Raw genomic sequence first — 22,645 nt, forward strand, 5'->3', positions numbered from 1 at the left:
TCAAATCTAACCACATTTTCTAAAAGGCAAATTCATGAAGGCGTGAACTGACATTGCAATTCTTTACATTACATTATACTGTACATACTAACACGTCACTTGTTAGAGGCTTTTATCCAAAGCGACTAACATACTCAATGCTGTGGACAATCCCCACAGGAGCACTTTGGGGTGAAGTGTCTCAGGGACACAACGACATGCTGACTGCAGTGGGGTTTGAACCTGTGACGAGGGCTGCACGATATATATCATGTCGTGACGATAATCGCGATATTCACATCGCAGGACGTGCAATTTCTTTAATTAATGAAAAAAAATTAAGTAGGCTAATTAACTCAAACACGTCATGTTACAATTATTTTGCTGCTTGCTCCAAAAGGAAAACTTGCGCGGCTCTCATGTCAGGGGTACTTGAGTGAGTGACAGCAAACCACCAATCAAATCTCCAACGCAAACGGACCCGGAGGTTAAAGGTCAAAACACTGAATAAAGTAGCTTCATGTGTTTCTCCAGGGCAGTTCGGTGCTGCTAACCGAGCTAGCTCAGCTTGTTGCTCTGATAACTTAAAGGTGACCTATCATGCAAAATGCACTTTTCTACGTCTTCTCTACATGAATATGTGTCCCCGGTGTTCCAGGGAACTCACCAAGGGTCAGAAAACACAACCCTCTCTATTTTCCTCCATACCCAAATCTCTTAAAAAGGGGCTGCAACGGATCTGATACAGACTGATCCAGATTTGAACACTTCTATGACGTCACAGAAGTGGCGCTACGGCTATTGGGCCAACTCCACCAATCAGGAGGAGACAGCCACGGACATTGCCGTTGGAAAGCGCTGGAGACGCTGTAGTACATATGCCAGGCCTGTAGATGGTGCTGTTCTCACTGAATCAGCCCGTGATGCAAAGACAGTGTTAAATTGAGAGAAATGAGGAATGGCTAAAATGCATGATCTGTTTGGTATTTTGAAAAATAAAAAGTATAAATATGCCTTATATAGGTATGGTGCTACACTATATTATTCAAATATAGCATGATAGGTCCACTTTAAGATCCAGACGTCCGTGACTAAAATCCTTCATCCGGTTAAATATAGTTACAAAAATACAAATTGAAAAAAACGGTCTATTCTTCAATTCCTGTATTTTTTCATATTGCAATATATATCGCAGGGGGGAAAAATCGCAATGTCAGTTTTTTCCAATATCGTGCAGCCCTACCTGTGACCCCCTGATCCGAACACCAACGCACAACCCACCGCACCACACGCCTCAACTTTACTTGTAGGATATTTATTTCAATTCGTAGAAAATATACTGTAATTTTCTCGTACAAACATACTTCCTTTCTTCTGTGCAACCGACAAGTTTCCTCGCTTATTTGTAGGTTGTGTTCAATGACTGCAATTGCAGGAGAATGATTGTGATTGGCAGTGGTCTGCAGTGGATCCAACAATTCCTTCATTTGAGTCAATGATGCTCTATACTGACTAGTAGACTGACGACCCCCTGTCGACGGGGGGGGGTGAAGTTTGAGAAACACTGCGCTAGTGGATTGTCAAAGGGGGAGCCTCGTTGCGGGGAAATTATACAGATGGCTAGTCCGCCCCTGAAAATGTCCATGCAAACGTTATTATTAATAATAATTTAAAAAAAAATTAATCAATTTTTTTATTTTCCATTTTTATTTTGTAATCATCTCGCGACCCCCACTTTGGGAAACCCCTGCTCTATCAGACTGACCTTTCTTGGAGAACATTGTATTTCTGTATCAAGCAGAAGATGTGTTTGAGTTCATTTGCTGTACTTGACCTTGCACGTCCTGCTACGTCATTATGTCGCCTACACACACTTGGATGCTAAAAAGATATCTCCTGCAGCTTTATTCTACAACGTATAAATAAATGTACTCCTCACCCCTTCTGCTCATTACCGCCTGCCTTCAGCTCTGCAGGACAAGGTCAGAGGCCCAATTAATGTTTTTGCTGTGGGGAGGATCTGATGAGTATTTGTGAAGCGGCATTATTAGATAACAGGAACATTTAGCGTGCATGTGACCAAACGCCACGTGATTCAGAACCAACATGTTTCATGAAAATCAGGTTGTCAAGTTTTCATTGGTCCCTCTTCTTTAGAGAAGAGCAGGAAATGATGGATACACGGATCGTGTTCAAATCAAGAGGCACGCAATGACTCTAAATAATAATGATCATGCCTGTCTGACAAAACCGACTCCTTGGCGAAGGTAAAAAAAACAACCACTCATTTCCTGAGAGCACGTCTAAAAACACGCTTTAATCCCGACACGCCATGTTCCCCACGTCACATCCAATCAGCCGAGAAAGTTCACTCTGCAGAAAAAATAAACCCTGAGCAGACACAGCTGACGACTCGGCAGCTCAGCTGAGGACAGAACTGCACGCAACACACACACACACACACACACACACACACACACACACACACACACACACACACACACACACACACACACACACACACACACACACACACACACACACACACACACACACACACACACACACACACACACACACACACACACACACACACACACACACACACACACACACACACACACACACACACACACACACGTCACCCTGTCATCTTCGATTTCGGGTGGCTCATGTTGGAACAGCGACACCTCACACACAGCTCAGTGGCCCCGGACCCCCTGGTGTCCCCCTGCCGCCACAGAGGGACCGCCACAGTTACTTCAGCTCTGGAGAACAAACACAGAAATCGCTCTGTCCAGAAAACATCCAGCGCTGTGCGGAAAATGAAATACGCCCCGCTGAAACATACTTTAATGTCTACTGTCTCCAGAGACACATCCTTTACTGTAGTGGAAGTACAGATACTCGTGTTTAAAAAATACTGACTAAACTTCTTTACTCAAGTAAAAGTATCTCTCAGAGCCAAACATGTTGTCGAACAATAAAAGTGACGTAAACAAATAATATTATGATATACTTGATTACATTTGATATCGTCAGTAACCGCCTCAGTAGCATTATCCACATCCATCTCGTGAAAGATACTCCACTCAGTAGAGAGACAACATGCTTTAAGATGCTGTCACTAGTCCAAACCTTACTACGCTTGAGAACTACAAATAATAAACTCAGGCTAAGTAGCATTTTGACTCCTACGGATATTCTAAGATCGGCCCTCAGCTAATTAAAAAAAGTACAGTATGGAATATGGCTCACAAATGAAAACGTGTGCATGTTTTATATTGTACTTCCTAATTATATATGTATACATATATGACATAGTATTCATGTCAAATAAATTCAGTCAATTAAAGTTGGAAACATTTTCTAACAAATCTAAGTTGATGAGAAAACCCAATGACTTATTTCTAAGGATGCACCGAATATTCGGCCACCGAAAATTATCGGCCGAAAATAGTTAAAAAGGCCCTTTCGAAAAAATATCACCGAATCTCAGAGAACAGGGTTACGTTGATCATACTCCGCATATTTATCACTTGACTTGGAATGAATGTACTGTATGCATTCAAAAGTGCTGAATAAATTTCATTTTCATTTCAAACCTTTATTTAGACAGATTAGTCCCTTGAGATCATCGATCTCATTTACAAGGGAGACCTGCATCATTTAGTTCCACATGAAACATAAAAACAACATACAAACAACAGAGGATATCATATTTACATATTCAACATTTACAAATACCCAGAGTGTCAGAAAGCATTTCATTTAGACATGCCTTAAATACATTCAAAGAAATAAAAATGCTCAATTTCAATTTTGCCTGTAGACTGTTCCAAGCAAGTGGAGCTGCGCACATAAAAGCTGTCTTACCTAAGACAGTCCTTACTCTTGGCACATCTAACAAGACTATATCCTGTGATCGCAGACAATAGCTGCTTGCAACTTTCTGCTTTATCAATGAACAGATATAATACGGGAGTTTGCCCAACATAGCTTTATAGATAAAAGTGTACCAGTGACTGAGCCTCCGTACAGTGAGTGATGGTAAACCTGCCTTGGTATACAATGTACAGTGATGAGTAAGTGCTTTACAGTTAGTGACAAATCTCAGAGCACTATGATACGCAGCATCTAGTTTGCTTAGGTAGTTGGCAGGTGCATTCATATACAGCAGATCACCATAGTCCAGCACAGGTAAAAAGGTCACAGTGACTAGCCTTTTCCTGGCCTCAAGCGAGAAACAGGACTTATTCCTGAAAAAGAAACCTAGCCTAACCCTCAGTTTTTTAAGCAGGTTATTGACATGAAGTTTAAAAGAGAGACAGTCATCAAGCAAGATACCAAGGTATTTGTAACAGGCAACAACTTCAAGTTTTGTTCCTTGCGTTGATACAATATCTAAAACAGGCTCTGGTGACTTTTTAGCTTTTGAAAAGAGCATTATCTTGGTTTTATCCACATTTAAAAGAAGCTTTAGTTCAGAGAGCTGAGTCTGAATAATGTTAAAAACAGCCTGTAATTTAACAACCGCCTCCTGAATGGAGGGACCTGCACAATACATCACGGTATCGTCCGCATAAAAATGTAAAGTAGCTTCATCCACATTTTCACCTAAACTGTTGATATATATGGAGAATAAAAGTGGACCTAAAACAGAACCTTGAGGAACACCATTAGCAATGTTTAACCACTCAGAAGACAGCCCATCAAAGTGAACACATTGGGACCTTTCAGAGAGGTAGTTCACAAACCACCCCACTGCATGGCTGGATATGCCAGTACTGAGTAGCCTCTGTTTTAAGACACGATGATCAACGGTGTCAAACGCTTTGGAAAGGTCAATAAACAGAGCTGCACAACTCTGTTTATTATCTAGCATACTAGTAATATCATTTACCACTTTCATTGTTGCAGTGATGGTGCTATGTTTCTTCCTGAAGCCTGACTGATGTTTAGACAGGATATCATCATCAAATGTTTTATGGACCCATAATAGTGATTATTATTTAAGTTAAGTTTTGCCATAATCAGGTAGCTGAACAACATTGGTAAAAAATGTATACATTATATAAATATATATATATATTTCTATTAATCATTTTCGGCCTTTCGGCATTCGGCCAACTGTTTCCTATTATCGGTATCGGTTTCGGCCAAGAATTTCCCATTCGGTGCACCCCCACTTATTTCCATAACAAGCTCTAAATACACCCTTCATTTTCTCCTTATCAGAATCACTGAGGCTTCTGTTTGAAGGGATGAGCTGCCAACACTTCATTTACCTACATTTGATTAATTTTGCTAGCTTATAACTGAACTTATGACGTAATATACCTCTCCTCTAGGGAGCAGCCAAGCCCTTCGAATATTTTACTTTATGTGGCCCTCGGTGAAAAAGGTTTGGACGGCCCCGCTCTCCAGTCTTAGTTTGTGGTTTACTACGCTTGAGAAGTACACATAATAAACTCAGGCTACAGTAAGTAGCATTTTGGCTCCTACAGATACTCTAAGATCTCTCAAAGGCAAACATGTTGAGGAACACTTGTGTCTGCAGGCGAGGCTCAGCTAGCGTAGCGTCGCTAACATGTGGAAGGCAGATGGCAGCGAGGAGATGGCACCGGGGGTCAGAGAGGATCAGCTGGATCTCTCTCACACTCACAGCCCCTCCAGGAATGTCTGCACAAGGCCAAGGATTATGGCATCTCAACCCGTGTGTGTGTGTGTGTGTATGTGTGTGTGTATGTGTGTGTGTGTGTGTGTGTGTGTGTGTGTGTGTGTGTGTGTGTGTGTGTGTGTGTGTGTGTGTCTTGGCACTGGTTGATAAAGAGCAGAACGTTGTAGAAATGACGCTGATAACACAACCACTTATAGCATCCATGTTCGCTGACCGGTGGCTACAGATTTGGGGTAAAATGGTGGTAAATGCAAAGTGTTCGAGTAAAAATGTGTACGATGACCATTATCATTATTTCACATCACCTCCGAAGTCTCAAAACTCCACTATTTTGCTATTTGAGTCAGGATTTCTGCACACAGCTCAGGATTAGTTTTTCGACTAAAGCCCCGGAGAAACCAAGACGATTTTGGCCGTCGATGGATGTCAGGCCGACGATGAGCGTCCCGTCGCACTACTCATATGTCGTGTCTTTTCAGCCTTTGGCCGAAAACAATCGGCCAAAGGCTGTCGGTCAAATAAATCACTCTGATTGGCTGTTCAGCTTAGCCAATCAGTGCATGAGAAGCGAAACGGAAGTGAGGGACCCAAACAAATGATTACGAAGGCAAATGTGAGATTTCATTGAACTCCAGCTCTCGACTCAGGTTGGGGAAAGCCCCGTGAGCTTCTGCTGGAGAGTGAAAATGGAACACGCTATTTGTTGTTTGTTCATATCACTCAGTCTGTTCTTCTTCTCTCGGTTATCAAGCAGTCTGTATTCCGGTTGTTTCCTCTTTTGAATGACGAATACACACTACCGCCGCCTGCTGGTAGGGAGAGTTATTGCCACTCATGCATGCACAGTTCCTACGTGCTTCTTGGCCGTCAGCTGAAGTCTTTGCGGTGTGTTCCAGTGACACATGGCCAAGACGCAGAGTCGGGGGTCCGTCTGTGTGAGTTCTTTGATGTCAGCTTGGTGTGTCCCTACCTGAAGACGCCACTGATGATAATTAAATTCCTGCTGTAGCGTAGGAAAGGTACTTGAAATCATGTACTTGTGGAAAACCTGCAGTAAAAACACACATTTCTCCACGCATGCATTAAAAAAGGGTTTTCTTTCCCTGAAAAACAAAATCTCGAGTATTTTTACATTTTTCTTTGCACAGTAGAAACTAGAAGCACGGGGAGAAATGACACCCCAGATGTGTTGACTTGCACACAACTGATAATGATTACTATCCAGTGCAACCCATCCCAGAGAAAGCGTTTACACCAAAACAACAACAACGTTTTGTCCACAGATTCCTCTGTTGACAGTAAACGTGCTCCCCTTTGTTCCTGAAGCTTCTGCTCAACAGCCAGCTGATCAGATTACAGCTGTTCTGTTACAGAACGTAGCACGTCTTTGTTTTATACTCGTTTAGCTTGGAGGCGATTAACTGTGACACTCTGCTTTTATTTACTGATCAACATGTTTTTATCAAACCCTTAAACCACAACAAAGACTACAGAATCACTCAAAACCATCAAACACCGCATGGACGACACGAATCAGGGTTGATTTAAGACCTTTAAAAACGTCTTTTGAAACATTGATTCAAGCCAATTTAATAAGAGCGGAAAGCCCACTAACATCTTTAGAACTCATGAAAACTGTAAATCAAACCCAATCAACCCTAACGGCCCGTCCACACAGCAGTGTTAAAAAAATCTGCCCGTTGACTTTGAATGGGGTGACGTCATTTGGCCTTGCTTTTCGCCAAACTGCATTGTGGGTAAGCAAAGCGAAGATTTCCAGGATATCCAGGATTTTCAGGATTCAAAAGTTGAGCAATGTTCAACTTTTGAAGCTGAGCTGGAAGCGTCAGCCAATCAAATCCCGCTTATGCAAATCTGACAGTTCAAGCACTAGCCAATCAAACCGCGTGCAAGCTGGGAGAGCCAGTTCATTTCCTCATATTCCAAACGAGAAATTACGGTAGCAAATCACCCGGTTCTTTAAGACCAGAACTATTTACCGGGATACAAACCGGAGGAACCAGGCATGGAGGGAGGTGGCAGAGACAGTGGGTGAAACTGGTAGGTTTTCGCCTGTTTGGGGATTTTATATCCAGTTTACTTCGTTTTAACATTGCTAGCAAGCATAGACAGTATCTTTAGCCAGCATGGGATGTAGCATAAAATAGCACCATAGAGATTCATCTCATACATGTTCATCATCATTCCCGCTGACACTTCACCTCTGCCACATCATAGACTATATGCATAATGCACACAATGTCATACTCCTTTCTGCACATATTCTTAGTGGAGAAGAACCGGGGTTTTTTGCTTTGTGTGTCGGGGGCGGGAGATTCATGTGATTGGTTGTTGGTCGCGTTGCTCGCAAAAATCCCCAAGCTTTCAGACACGCCCAGCTCCAAGACTTTCAAGATTTTTTTTCAAGCTGCCGTGTGGACGGGCCGTAATACACTCATCTACATCTCGTCTGCTTCGCCATCTGTAAACATATGTTCCACAGTTATTGACCCGTTGGAAACCTCCTGCGTCATGCATCGTGTGGAGACAGGACTTTGAATTGATCTTTATCAATCGCTCTGGTTTACCTGACAACAAAAACCTCCATGGGAGACTCTCACAGAGATGAATCATTGAAACACACTGCGGCATTTCTTAAGATGTCTACAAAGATACAAGTGTAGTGTGTGTGTGTGTGTGTGTGTGTGTGTGTGTGTGTGTGTGTGTGTGTGTGTGTGTGTGTGTGTGTGTGTGTGTGTGAGACGCTCCAGTGCACACTTAATTGGCTGCTGTGAGACGGATCGATGTGCCTGAGGTTCTGCACATCCTCTCGTATCGACCGCAGGTTTCTCTCCTTTTATAACCAGCAGGAAGCAGAGAGCAAACTGAACTCTCCAGGCCCTGTTCAGATTCATTTCATCTGTTGCCATCAAGGCGTAGATATGCTCTACCTGCTCTCAAGACAAATCGCTTTTCAAAATCATTCATCCCCTCTGCACTCAAACTTCTAAATTCTTGATACTTATTTACTGTTTCAAGATTCAAGGCTTTGATTGTCACGTGTTCATCGCTACAGTGTAGATATGGCAATGAAAATATCAGGCTCCTCCCCCAACAGTGCAACACAATGAAACAGATCAAATAGTGCAAGAAAATACAAATTAAATAGAATAGAAATAGTGCAAGGAGAGTCTTTTATATACAAGTAATTGGAATGTGATATATTCGATGCAAACAGATGAATGTTATGGATGTTCTTTCAAAAGTGCACGTGTTTAATGGCCTTATTTATTGTGATCAGATGCTATGAACTATTTATGGTGTAAATTGGAATGATCCACATCCAGGTGTGCTTTCTTCCTGTGTCCATGACATAAGCTACACATAACTAATTGCCCCTTGAGGGATTAATAAAGTTATTGATTGATTGATTGATTGATCTGTATAGGGATGGATCCTAAAAACTCCCATCATGAATATTCAGAAGCGATATTTGAATATTTCAAACCTGTTATTCAAAATAATAATGTAATCGTCCGCTGCCTCGCTCACGTCGCTTCTTCTCAGTGTGAGAGCTGCAAGTGCCCCCAGCTATTTAGTCACTATCAAAGCTACAGAAATCCCACTTCTCCAAAAGCAAAAGGCTATCGTGTTGAGTTCACAGTCTGATGAATCATATCAATATATCCTGTATGCTCCTGCCTCACATAAGTTGCTCATAACCAATAACCAAAGCCGATTGATTGATGAGCTCTTGTTAGTGTTTCCACCCTCAGCAGCGTCCACGCATCGGTACGAGCGAATGTGCGACGCCTTCGGGACTTTGTTCCTCAAGTGTCGGGGTGTGGGGGCTTCAGAGGGCGACCCCTTATTGTTAGGGTCTCCCTTTGTGGTCCGATCCTCACTGTACTGACTGAGCGAGGGGAAGAAAAGGCGGTCATGCCCCAGTGCTCCTGGAAACAACAGGTCCAACAGCATTTATTAAAGCTTTGAAGGGCGCGGAATAAAGAGGCGTCCTATGTTTAGATGATCCAACGTAAGCAACTGCTTTTCTGCTTGGGGAACACGAGACAAAGAGAACTTCTGAATACGAGAGAGAGAGAGAGAGAGAGAGAGAGAGAGAGAGAGAGAGAGAGAGAGAGAGAAAGGGTACGCCACCGTTTTTTTAAACTTTGGATTTCTTTGATGGGTTGAAACTCATAGAGAAGTGGCGGCTGTGTGTGGGAGGAGAAATGCAATCAGTGGTAATTATCACAGGTGGTTGTGATGCTCTGGTGATCAGTAATAAAGAGTGGAGGCTTCTCCGTTAATTAGAGGATGAGACCCCTCTGAAGTGCCCACAACATGGCCTATATACCGCACTGTATACACTCTGCATGCTACGCTGCACCGGACCTAAAGGCTGATATCTTCGTGTTGTCACGGCGCCTGTTTACTGTATGCTCACAAAGAGATCTGCAGCAGTGGACGAGCTGTTGACGGCATTTGAAATAGGCAACAACAAGGGATGGGAATCAAAACAAGAATATAGGGGCTGCACAATGTCTTCACGTGGACATATCTTACACTATGCTAGTTATTATGATGTGTTTATTTAACAAAAAGATGGTATTGGACGATCTTTATTCTTAGTATTATTTACGTAATGTTCATCATCCTCAAATGTCTCAAATTGTTTCATGCAACTGGTCTGCATCGTCACATTTGTATTAAACCCCAAACAGCTTCAAGTCTTTGCAGATGCTTTTCAGATGAGCCGTGCTGCAACCAGCTGATTGCGACTGATAAATAAAATAAAGACATGTCCACTAACCCTAACCCTTTGATGCATAATGGAAGTATGTGAACACATTTCTGCAAAAAAGTGAATTCAACAGGTTTGACTGCTCCATGCATACATGGGTTATATTATAGAGTCAGGATGCACTGTATATATCAGCCCGGTGAATTAGTGATCAATGCAATTAAGCCAAATTACTTTTGCTTAACAAATGCCACGTCTTCATACTCCGATACACTAGGTGGCGGTATGCAAGTTTAAGTTTGCTTGAGAAATGCGAAGAAGAACGTTTTGCAGAAACTAGAACACATGACCTTTTTTTTTAAAATACAAAGATATGAAGATTACGTTTATCTGATCGGTTCCAGCCGCTAGATGCAGGTCCTTATCAGTTAGATGATTATAAAGTCATATTGTCCCTCCTGTAATAACTCACACATACCTGGTCATGGCTGGCTTGGAGGGTGCTCCCGGTGCCGTGGAAAGTCATCTGCACAGGGGAGAGGGTCAGATAGGTCACGAAGTCTTTGCCGCTCTGAGCGTCGCTGTACTGCACCTGGAGGAGAGCAGAGGACACACTGAGTTACCCCCGAAGAGTAAATACAGGATAGAATAAATCAAAGTAAGCAACCGGAGCGCCTGGAGATTTCAGCGGGACACGGCTCGGTGTTTTTGGAAGTGGTCGGCTTCAGAGTAAATGTTGCATGTCTAATTGCTACCACAGAGCATTTGTAGACAATTACTCCACACCATACAGAGATGTAACGGAGGGGGATGAGTGTAAGTGTGTGTGTGTGTGTGTGTGTGTGTGTGTGTGTGTGTGTGTGTGTGTGTGTGTGTGTGTGAGGGGGGCATCAGAGGAATGACATCAGTGGCGACCCCTCATCATTGAGAGGTAAACGCTGCGGGCATTCCTAAAAGCTGTGCAATCAGGACTGTTATGACATGATGCTCCTCTGGGACAGTCTGCTCCGTAGATCTGCGAGTGTGTGTACGAGTGTGTGTACGAGTGTGTGTGTGTGTGTACGAGTGTGTGTGCGAGTGTGTGTGTGTGTGTGTGTACGAGTGTGTGTACGAGTGTGTGTGTGTGTGTGTGTGTGTACGAGTGTGTGTGTGTGTACGAGTGTGTGTGCGAGTGTGTGTGTGTGTGTACGAGTGTGTGTGCGAGTGTGTGTGTGTGTGTGTGTACGAGTGTGTGTGCGAGTGTGTGAACGAGTGTGTGTGAGAGTTGTACGTGTTGCCCTGGCCTACTTATGCCCACGACAGCTGCAGGCATTTTCATAATGGCATACACAAACGATGAGTGGTCCCTGACCCATGCTGAGATACAAAGGACAACATATGAACAGAACTGCTCTTAAAACTCCTAAGATGAGTCTATAAAAGGTTTCTGAGACATGTTGGGTGGAGGACGTTAGTCAAAATAAATAAAAAAAGCCTAATCATGATGCGAATATTCGTTTTACATATAAATGAAATAGTTTCCACAAAGACCATGGCACTATTGTGAAATGTCAGTGTTGAATGTTGATGCTGTATCGTTGTTGGTTTGCCTCTTTTTTTGTTGGTTACCTGAAGGTTTTAAATTTATTAACACACTAAAATGACACAAAATACCAAAACTGACACAAAGAGAGCTTAACCTCAAGTCTTTACAACACGACTCAACTTATGCAACAGCCTGAACTCCACACAAGTCCATTTAAAAAACACTGCCATCCAAATGCCACCTCCTTGTTAAACAAACAGATAATTGCTTAATTACCAATTCATCGACTCAACCATCAGCACTTTAAACCACAGCTGAGTCACTTCTGAAACAACATATAGCTGTCTTTATAGAGGTCTATACTTGTCTGTATTAAATCCATTGAGAGCATACATGTCAGTCCACACAACGAATACACAAAATAAAAGTACATGCATTCAACTTTTTCACTGGATTAAAGTTTTAAAGATAAGAGCTTACCTAAAATAGTAGTCACACACATTCTTTAACTTTATACGTTTATATAATTATTTATTCAATTTTAATTTGATCTCGGTTTAAAATAGAGAAACTGAAACCCAATTTCTGCGGGATGAATATTCTGATAACACAACATATGAGTTAAAAACATGCATTATGAATGACTTTAAAAGCACATATGAACAGTTTTTAACACATGTATTAACATTTATTATATTTATACAATTGGAAGATATTTGAAAATAAAGAAAGGGGGTTTGAATGTATTTTTAAAGATAGGTCGAGCAAAGTTGAAACTAGTGAAATGACACATGCATTGAGTAAAAGGAGAAAGCATGACACTTCAAACTTTCAATTTTGACATTTAAAAAGGAACATGCCCCCCCCCCCCCCACAGGAAGTTACACAGACTGTTTGTCCATCTTCTAAAGGTCTAAGTTATTCCAGGGTTTCTGATGAATCAGTGATCACACACACACACACACACACACACACACACACACACACACACACACACACACACACACACACACACACACACACACACACACACACACACACACACACACACACACACACACACACACACACACACACACACACACACACACACACACACACACACACACACACACACACACACACACACACACACACACACACACACACACACACACACACACACACACACACACACACACACACACACACACACACACACACACACACACACACACACACCTGTATATGGTCTGTGACTGAAAGCTTCCAGAGCAACTTGTGTGTGTCGTTCTGAATGAGTTATGAACATATGTGGAAAAGTGTGTGTCTGTGTTTCAGCCAGACACATGGATCTCTGCCCATTAAGATGCAGACCATCATAACATACACAACCTCTCAGAGATATGAACATGTGCATGAAGAAATAAACACATGATGTAACGTCCAGCACGTGACCACACACACACACACACACACACACACACACACACACACACACACACACACACACACACACACACACACACACACACACACACACACACACACACACACACACACACACACACACACACACACACACACACACACACACACACACACACACACACACACACACACACACACACACACACACACACACACACACACACACACACACACACACACACACACACACACACACACACACACACACAGGAGATGGGCCCGCAGTGATAAATTGAGGAATGCTATCTGTTATGTGTATGAATGATGGATGTAGTAAAGTGAGCCGTGGAAAAAGCCTTCTCTGACAAGTTAATCTCCAATAAATTCTCCAGACTTCGACATTATGGAGCGAGAGAGCAGGAGGGAGACTTTAAGAGGTAAAAACACAATTGTTTGGACTCAAGAAGCAGCTTCTTCCAAAACCTTTGTGAGAGGTAGACTGTTTGTGCTTGACGATCCGATATATCACATTTCAAATCATTTGTATTCTATTGTTGGCAAGTGTTTATGGAAACTGTGCAGATGATGGGAAATACCAATTACAAATAAATATTGCGGACAATTAGGGTAACGAAAGTCCCTCAAACAAATAACAATGGAAGTTCCCCTTTAGCTCTGATCACATTTATCACAAAAGGGATATTACATTACATTACAATGTGTACAATCGAATAGTTTGAATAGTCTTTAGAGGAAATTAATAGTTGTTGTCCAAGAGTTGGAATATCATATAATATTCTTTATAAAACGGACAAGTCAAATCAAGCAATCTGAATCTCGGGGACCGGAGAAAGTGGAGCAATATTCTCGCCACGCCAAGCAACAGCCTCGAACAACCTCAACCTATACAAGTGACCACGTAAGCCATGCTACTGATGCTGGACAGGTTTTCAGTGGCTGCACAATAAACAGCAACATACACATTAATGTAAATAAAGAGCCAAATAATGGATCAACGCTCTCTGTCTAATATGTTCGCTTGCTGTTAGTGTTGTTGCATAGCAACCACCTATGTTTTTTTGCAGAAGGCAACGGAGGGACTATTTTATTTTGAACATCATTATTTACTAATAAAAACTATTTAAATTAGAGTGTGTATTTTTCTTTCATATTGCCACACTTGGTAACCGTTTTATAAAAGCAATAGCTCACTTCAGGCCGCTTCGCGTCGGGCCGAACCACGCCCCTTAGCTGTGATATAATGAGCATACCACGGCCTGAAGTGAGCGATTGCTTAATTAATCGATCAGTTTTATTTTGTCTCCTTGAATGGCATGTCATTCGTCTTTTTATGGAATTAAAGCCAACTTTTTAAGCTGACATATCTGTGTTTTTTTAACTCCACGTTTTTAACTGGATAAAGATTTGAACTGAGCTGGGGGGGGTCTTGAGCAATGTGACGAAGATGGCTTTGTCACTGTGGACTGACGGCTTCGGGCTTTGTATATATATATATATATATATATATATATATATATGTGTTTTATTTTGAAAAGTGTTCCCTTTCCCCATGTCTGTTGCTGGTGATTGTGTGCACCTGGTGCCCTGTGTTGTCTCCTCCCCCCTCACCTGTGTCTTGTTGATTGATTAGTGTGTGTTTATTTAGGCTCTGTTTTCCCGGTCAGTGGACAGGTAGTGTGTGAGATCCTTGAGGCTGGTGACTGTGCTCATGTGAACAGCGAGATTGAGGCTGTGTCATGTGTTCATGATTTAATAAATGCCCACACCGGGTTGTATTTTGGACGCTCTGCCTCTGCCTCTGCCTCCTTGCTTGGTCGGGCCGCTGAACGGTCAGCTTCACAAGCAAACAAACTGTCTAACCTACAGGAATCCTGCTGCTGGTTAATGATCATTGCTCTGTCCTAAATACCTAACTGTTGCACATCGGCCTTTCCCTCTACCCTTGACTCTATTTGGGAAGAAGTGATCCTTTACGAACTTCCTCCCTAACTCTTCAGTCTTGACGATAACTCTCTGTGCAGCTCTTTGGTCCAGAACCGGAACATCTCAACAGGACGAAATGTGGTGCAGACGCTCATGGTTCCCAGACGAAGAGTTTGTATGAGTTCAGCGATCCTTTCTCTTTCTCTCCTGACTCAATGAGAGGCATCATTAGCTACTTGGTGTTTGTTTCCCAATGGATGATTTGTAAGCACTTTGGTGATCCATTAACTTCCACTCTAGTGCAAACACTCGGACACTTTTCACCAAATACCTGTGACTCTAAACAGCCTGTGTAGCTGCTAATAAGCACACTCAAATCAAATGAACATGGTAAACATTATGATCTACGGTCCTTCTGAAGTATGGCGGTATATATTCTGAAGATGCTATGGTACTTAATGTGAGTCTGTGAAATAGATCATTTCCTTTTGGAACAATCCAACACCGTCATATACTTACTCATGGTTTATTCATTGCCAGTTTTGTGTTAAGCCATCTTGGGTTCATCCACCTTCTTTTCCCTAACTCTCACAAAGCTGCTGGTTCCTTCATTTCCCTTCTTGCTCTCCTCCTTTTCACAAACTCCGGAGCTTTCCCGTGACTCCGCGCTGCTCCAAACCCCTGATGTTGTCTGACACATTGTATGTGATATTGGATGAAATAAATAAACATGATTTGCTCCAGCCACCAGCCAAACTCAGCGAGCTGGAGGTCTGACTGTCTTGGTGGCCTGGTGATGAAATAAGTCAGAGTTATTTGGGGGATTTTCCAGCGATGTGGACCTGCAGGCAGGGGAGGAAGCTGCATCAAAGGCCATCGTGGCGTCATCTGATTTGCGATGATTTGGCGGACGCAGAAAATAACGAGCATCTTTAAAACAAACCGTCTCTCGTCCCGTCTGCTCTGATGAGTGTTTGTATGCATCTGTGAGTGCATGCATGCTAAACAGGCCTAACTAATCATCCCAGGTCTCAGCAAAACAGCCTATAATCCACTTCCTGTAGAGACAAAGGAGCAGGAGAGTTACGCAAGGTCCTGAAGGCGGCACTAAAGTGGAACGACCTCTGACCTCTGGCTTCTAAAGCTGGATGGCTCCTCTTCAAATGCTCCTCTACATCGGGACAAACAGGAACATGCACAAACTAAAAAGCGCTCATGAAGCCGTGGCTCAATTTATGTTAAGAGCACAAATATGCAACCATGAAGGGGGGACACAAATAGACTCAAAGTCCAGATCATTAGGACACTGTTACACAATACTGTCAAGGAAACTGCAGAAACAAACACTTAGTGGGTATGTTGTCATGCTACACAAGCACTTCAGGACTAAAGTTTGCTTCCAGACTTAGCAGAGTGCAAGCTGTGGAGAGTCAAGGAGCATGGAAATAACCCGGACTTCAGGATAAGAAACAAGAGCTGAGGAACGCTGTCATTGTTGGCGAGAAGCAATTAGTGGTCCAACTCCAGCCGGGACATCAGGGGTCAAGAGTGTTTCAAGAACTCTGTTAATATAACTTTCACTGCTCCTGAAGGCAGGAGGCTGAGGGCAGACAAAGCCTCTGAGGGCCCTTAACCCGGGAGACATGAGACAAAGTGAGCTCTGAGGAACACGTGGGGCACTTGGTTTCATAAAATACACTTTTCTACAGTAACACGTGTTTAAAAGAAACGTGCAGAAGGATGAGGAGGGACAGACACCTCAGGAGAAAGATGAGAATATGTTTTATACGTGAGAAAGAGTTTTATTTCTTCCTACTGGCATTTCATCCTAAAGTTGTTGTTTCTGTTTTTATTACAGAAAAAACACTTGAAGGATTTTCATGAAACGTTGTGGAAGGGTAACGCATCGGCCAAGGACGAAGATATACACTTTTTGAGTGGATCGGAATCACAAAAGGGAAAACACTTCATGTTTACTTAGTTCTTAATAGGAAGTTGTTGTGAAAGAAAGAGACTTAGAAATCACTCTTTTGTAGGAATTACATTAAAGAAATCGCTTTTAACAAAGAATGAAACAAAATGTCCTTTCTTGTCAAACGTTAACGAGAAGATGAATGCCATAATACAGACTGGAGGCATTGGGCTAACAGCTAGTCTTTGGTGTTGAAACAGAAACAATGTCCTCCTCCCAGCACCTTCAAAACACACTAATTATCATTGTCTATGTTGTTTGTTTATTTTAAAAACAATAACTTCATTCATTTGGGGTTTTTCTGTGAGGAAGCTAGGGGGATCCTATTCAATCTCTACAAAGAGTTATGCTAGATGTTTCTACAGCCACTATCGGGCATTTAATCCAGATTGAAGGTGAACAGAAAGCCAGGTTAACGCCCCCTCCACCTCCCCACGCTGGCACTGAGCTGGCACACAGCTGGGAATCACAATATGATCTCTAATATCGAAATACCAAGAGCAAAAGCAAAAGAAACAAAATTATGCTGCATATTCAAATGTGCGATATGCTGTGGCTGCACTTGAGGTTATTTGATTTAAAGGTTTACAAATGGGCTTGATTGTGGTGTAAAAACATCATCACTCACACACACACAGTCATACACACGACACACACACACACACACACACACACACACACACACACACACACAGGGCCACCATGCTAGCAGGGAGACGCCGAGCCAGCACAGCATTAACGCTCTGATTTATACCACAGACAAAACTTGTTTTCGAAGATCTCTCTTCACACAAATATGCCGCCGAGCGCAGCTGGAAGCCATCACCGCGCCGCAGAAATCAAACGTGGTGGGATTAGCCATCGCAAAATGTATTTTCTAACGCAAATCCCAGAGTAAACAGAGAGTGGAGGAATGAGACGATGACAAGGAGGTTGGAAACAAACTGTTAGGAGTCTTTGAACGTTCGTACCAGATCAGGCGTTTGATGTTGATGCAGAGGGAGGAGGGGAGGAAAGAGAGGGTACAAGGTGTAGTCGGCCTTATTTGAAGTGGGATTTAATACAACGCCAAAGAAGGAAGCGCGGTGAGAGAAGAGCACACAACGCGAACGTGTGAGAAATCCTGGGAACTGGATATCAACACCAGCCACCCGCCAGGAGAGTGTTTTCATTAACGCGGGATTTCCAACATGGAAGTCCTGCGAAGAGTCCCTGCTCTCTAAATCCATGCCAGATAAGCCGGTGCTGTTAGATAACATGACTCAGCTGATTGCTATCTGAGCAGAGTTATTGCTTTTGGATTGAGCAGGTGTAAGGACTGATAGATACTGTAGATACCAGACACAACCTGGATTGGTAGAGTACACTATGTTGATGTTTCCTCGCCATAAGCAAGAGGATATTAACAATTTATTTAAGTGGTGCAATATCCTGCGTCACTAAGACTGAACATCTGATCCATATGGACGTGTAAGTACTCTCACATTCACTCAAACACCAACTCAAATATCACATTTTGTGCAGGTTGTCAAAACTCTGCAGGCTGCTTCAAAACCCAACAACAATACACAAAGTGCTTCTGTCATATTTTCCATTTGCACAAGCACAAACACAGGAGGGGTGTTATTGTAATGTTGCAGAATAGGTGCTGCTTTCACTGACCGTGCCAGTTAATGAAGGAATATGGCTTTTTAAACACGGATAATGCTTACTGTTCTGTTTCACATTGTTCCTATAATACAAACAGTGTCTAGTGGTGACAACTCTTGGTTAAATTGGGCCAATATGGAGTCGCCAAATGGGCTGCGATGTAATCCTTTGGGCAAATGTTGACCCGACAGTGTACTAAAGTTTGTTTTTGACTTTGGATCAGATCGTAATTATAATCATATGACACAGTAACACGGGAAAGAAAAGGTCAATGTCAAATCAATTGGTCCTGTTTCTGGAGGTGATTTAAAGAGGGACTTCTGAGCGTAGAAATAACAGTCTTAGATACCAGTAAGATGTGGATTTCAGTCGCATTAAAGGGACTGTTTAGATCTTTAAGGAGGTGTTTGATGACGTTAAAAACCCAAAATGTACACAGATTCTTTCTTCAATGCCCTCCAAAGTTTTGCAGTATGACGAGGAGTTTATTGCGGCTAATGCTAGCTCGTATTAGCAATCTGTATGGGTATGCTGGTGTATAAAAGGCAGATCACTGTGTGACTTATTGACTCTACTCCACGTGTGCAGTGACGGTACGTCCACACAGCAGCTTTAAAAAAATCTTCCAACGCTTCTCTGCCCATTGACTTTGAATGGGGTGACGTCACTTTGCCTCGCTTTTCGCCGAACTGCATTGTGGGGAAGCAAAGCGAAGATTTCCAGGATTTTCAGGATTCAAAAGTTGAGCAATGTTCAACTTTTGAAGCTGAGCTGGAAGCGTCAGCCAATCAAATCCCGTTTATGCAAATCTGACAGTTCAAGCACTAGCCAATCAAACAGCATGCAAGCTGGGAGAGCCAGACCGCAGTTCATCTCCTCATATTCCAAACGAGAAATTACGGTAGCAAATCACCCGGTTCTTTACGACCAGAACTATTTACCGGGATACAAACCGGAGGAACCAGGCATGGAGGGAGGTGGCAGAGACAGTGGGTGAAACTGGTAGGTTTTCACCTGTTTGGAGAGTTTATATCCAGTTTACTTCGTTTTAACATTGCTATTGCTTTGTATGTCGGGGGCGGGAGATTCATGTGATTGGTTGTTGGTCGCGTTGCTCGCAAAAAATCCCCAAGCTCTCAGACACGCCCAGCTCCAAGATTTTTCCAAAGCTGCTGTGTGGACGTACCGTAACCCTTGAGATAAAAAATAACATTGTCTCACGTTAAAAAATGAGGTTGTGTTGTTGCGTCTTTTTAGATGAGAACATGATTTATAAGTCCAAAAAAACTGGGTCCACCAACAGAAAACATAAATCTGAGACCACACACACACACACAGAGAGAGAGAGAGAGAGAGAGAGAGAGAGAGAGAGAGAGAGAGAGAGAGAAAGCCACAAATCTGTTTTTAACCAAAGATAAACCAAGATTATCCACAAAAACCACATGACGTTGCACACATGCTCACTCATGTCCCAGGAATCATTCTCAGTATTGGTCCACCAATGAATGCAGCTCGTGATCACACACACACACACACACACACACACACACACACACACACACACACACACACACACACACACACACACACACACACACACACACACACACACACACACACACACACACACACACACACACACACACACACACACACACACACACACACACACACACACACACACACACACACACACACACACACACACACACACACACACACACACACACACACACACACACACACACACACACACACACACACACACACACAGGTCTTTCATCCACACTTCCTTTCCCTCTCTTTATTAACTTGCCCGACCACTAAATACCTCGACTTCCACATTCAGACAAAGATCCGCTACCGACAAACACTCCAGCTTTCCAGGAAATGAAACGTTGCTAAACTCTTTCGACGGAGAGTAAACCTGTCCGGGTCCAGGTGTGTGCCCTCGCTCCATTTGAAGACAAAAGATCATTAGATTTCCATCAATCAGTGATGCTTTATATAAAAATGTCCGGCTCACTTTAAAGGGAAGTAGCAGGTATTAATCTGAAGCGTCGCCACTTTGTGATGACAACATAAAGTCATGTGATGGCAGAATAAATGGGCAGCTGGTGACTGCGATGCCGGGATCAAATCCTTCAAGCTAAACAAACAGAGGGGGGATGCAATGCCGCTTAGCGTAGGGCTCTACTCTACTTGCTATTCTGGGGTTTAAAACATTCAGGGTACATACACTTTGTCACCAGTGATTTTCAATGACTTCTCCAGGACCTTTACCTAATTATCCATGACCAAAACATTACTCTTTTTCTGCGGTACCACTGAAAATGGTTTATTTTAACATGGAACAGGAAAATAAGGTCTGAAACATGTTGTGCCTATCCAACAAATCAAATAGCTTCTACACGCTAAAGCAAATCAAATCTCTCACCAGCAAAACACCTCGACAGTTAAATGCCATTTTACGTTTGATCACTACACCATACAGTATTTGTTATCATTAGAGTTTTACTATTGGCGATTAGATCAAATATAAATTATATTTGATGCAACTTTAGTTACATTTCCATGACTTTTCCAAAACTTTGGGAAAAATATAGTTTTTCCATAACTTTTCCAGGGCCTGGAATTTGCATTTTTTTATTTCCCTGACTTTTCCAGGTTTTTAATGACCGTAAGAACCCTGAGCATTGCAGACGGCTGATTGGTCAGAGGAATTCATCTCAAGCGTGTCATGTGCACAAATCACATTTTTAAATATCAAACCCACTGTCCATAGCGTGAGCAATGTCTTTGTTCACTCTGGCAAGAAAACTGTCAAAACAGACGCAACTGTCTCCAGTTTCTTTCCTTAAGATATCAATTATACAAAACTCAACACCGATAAAACTACGCCACACTATTGATGAAGGTTAGATATTCCTCTATTGCCGATGAAAGGATTCAGCGAGTCTCATGTTAAAGATGAGACAAGAGGCAACGTCAATGTTAAAGTGCCTTAAACCTGCATTCTCTCTTCTATCCAGCAGGGGGCGAGTCCTCTGATTGTATAGAAGTCTATGAGAAAATTACCCAACTTCTCACTTGATTATTACATAAGTAAACATTTTCCTGATGAGTTTATGGTCTCAATGTCTAGTGTCAAGCCTTCTGTATCGCAGCATGATGTTTATTTCGTAAGTGATGATATTTAGTGTCAAATAGACGATGAAGCAGCGTATGATTCAGGGCGGGGCTACCTTATGATTGACAGCTATAAAACCTAAAATTATCTGTACCCTTTTGGTAGCTTCAACATTCCTTCTTCAGTGTTTTCTCCACCTTCTCATGTCACTTAGTTGTACATTTAAATGTGGACGCATTGGGGAAGTAATAAGAACAAAGACGACGATTATGAAGAAGGTTGAAATTCACAAACCGGTCATAAAGCAAAGAGATAAACGCAGATACAAAGAGGAAGAGGAGAATCTGTTACGTGGCTCTTACTCAGAACCCCATCCTGGTCCATGTGTTGTCTATTACCTCCTGCTTCTTTGTTTCTGCCCTACTTCCAGCGCACATACCCGCCGTGCCAACAACACAGCAGCCAAATTAATAGGAAATACACTCACACTCACACACACTGCGCTGAGAGCCAGCATCCCTGCTCCCAGCTGGCGTGAGTACAACACACTGTTGCTTATCCACAGAGCTTCCACCAGAGGCCATTTTCCAATCAAATCAAAAGGAGGGTTT

The 22,645-nt window shown here is 42.5% G+C and overlaps 1 protein-coding gene across 3 annotated transcripts in view; it reads right to left on the reverse strand.

Annotated features, from left to right (window-relative positions):
* stau2 (staufen double-stranded RNA binding protein 2) overlaps positions 1–22,645 on the reverse strand; it is a 139,650-nt gene that overhangs the window by 32,050 nt on the left and 84,955 nt on the right. For all 3 annotated transcript variants that reach the window (XM_079660917.1, XM_079660916.1, XM_079660915.1), the window contains one exon: positions 10,882–10,995. In XM_079660917.1, the coding sequence (XP_079517043.1) occupies positions 10,882–10,995 (114 nt within the window). The remainder of the gene's footprint in view (positions 1–10,881; positions 10,996–22,645) is intronic.

This window comes from Notothenia rossii (genome assembly GCF_949606895.1).
Source record: "Notothenia rossii genome assembly, chromosome: 12".
NCBI lineage: Eukaryota > Metazoa > Chordata > Actinopteri > Perciformes > Nototheniidae > Notothenia > Notothenia rossii.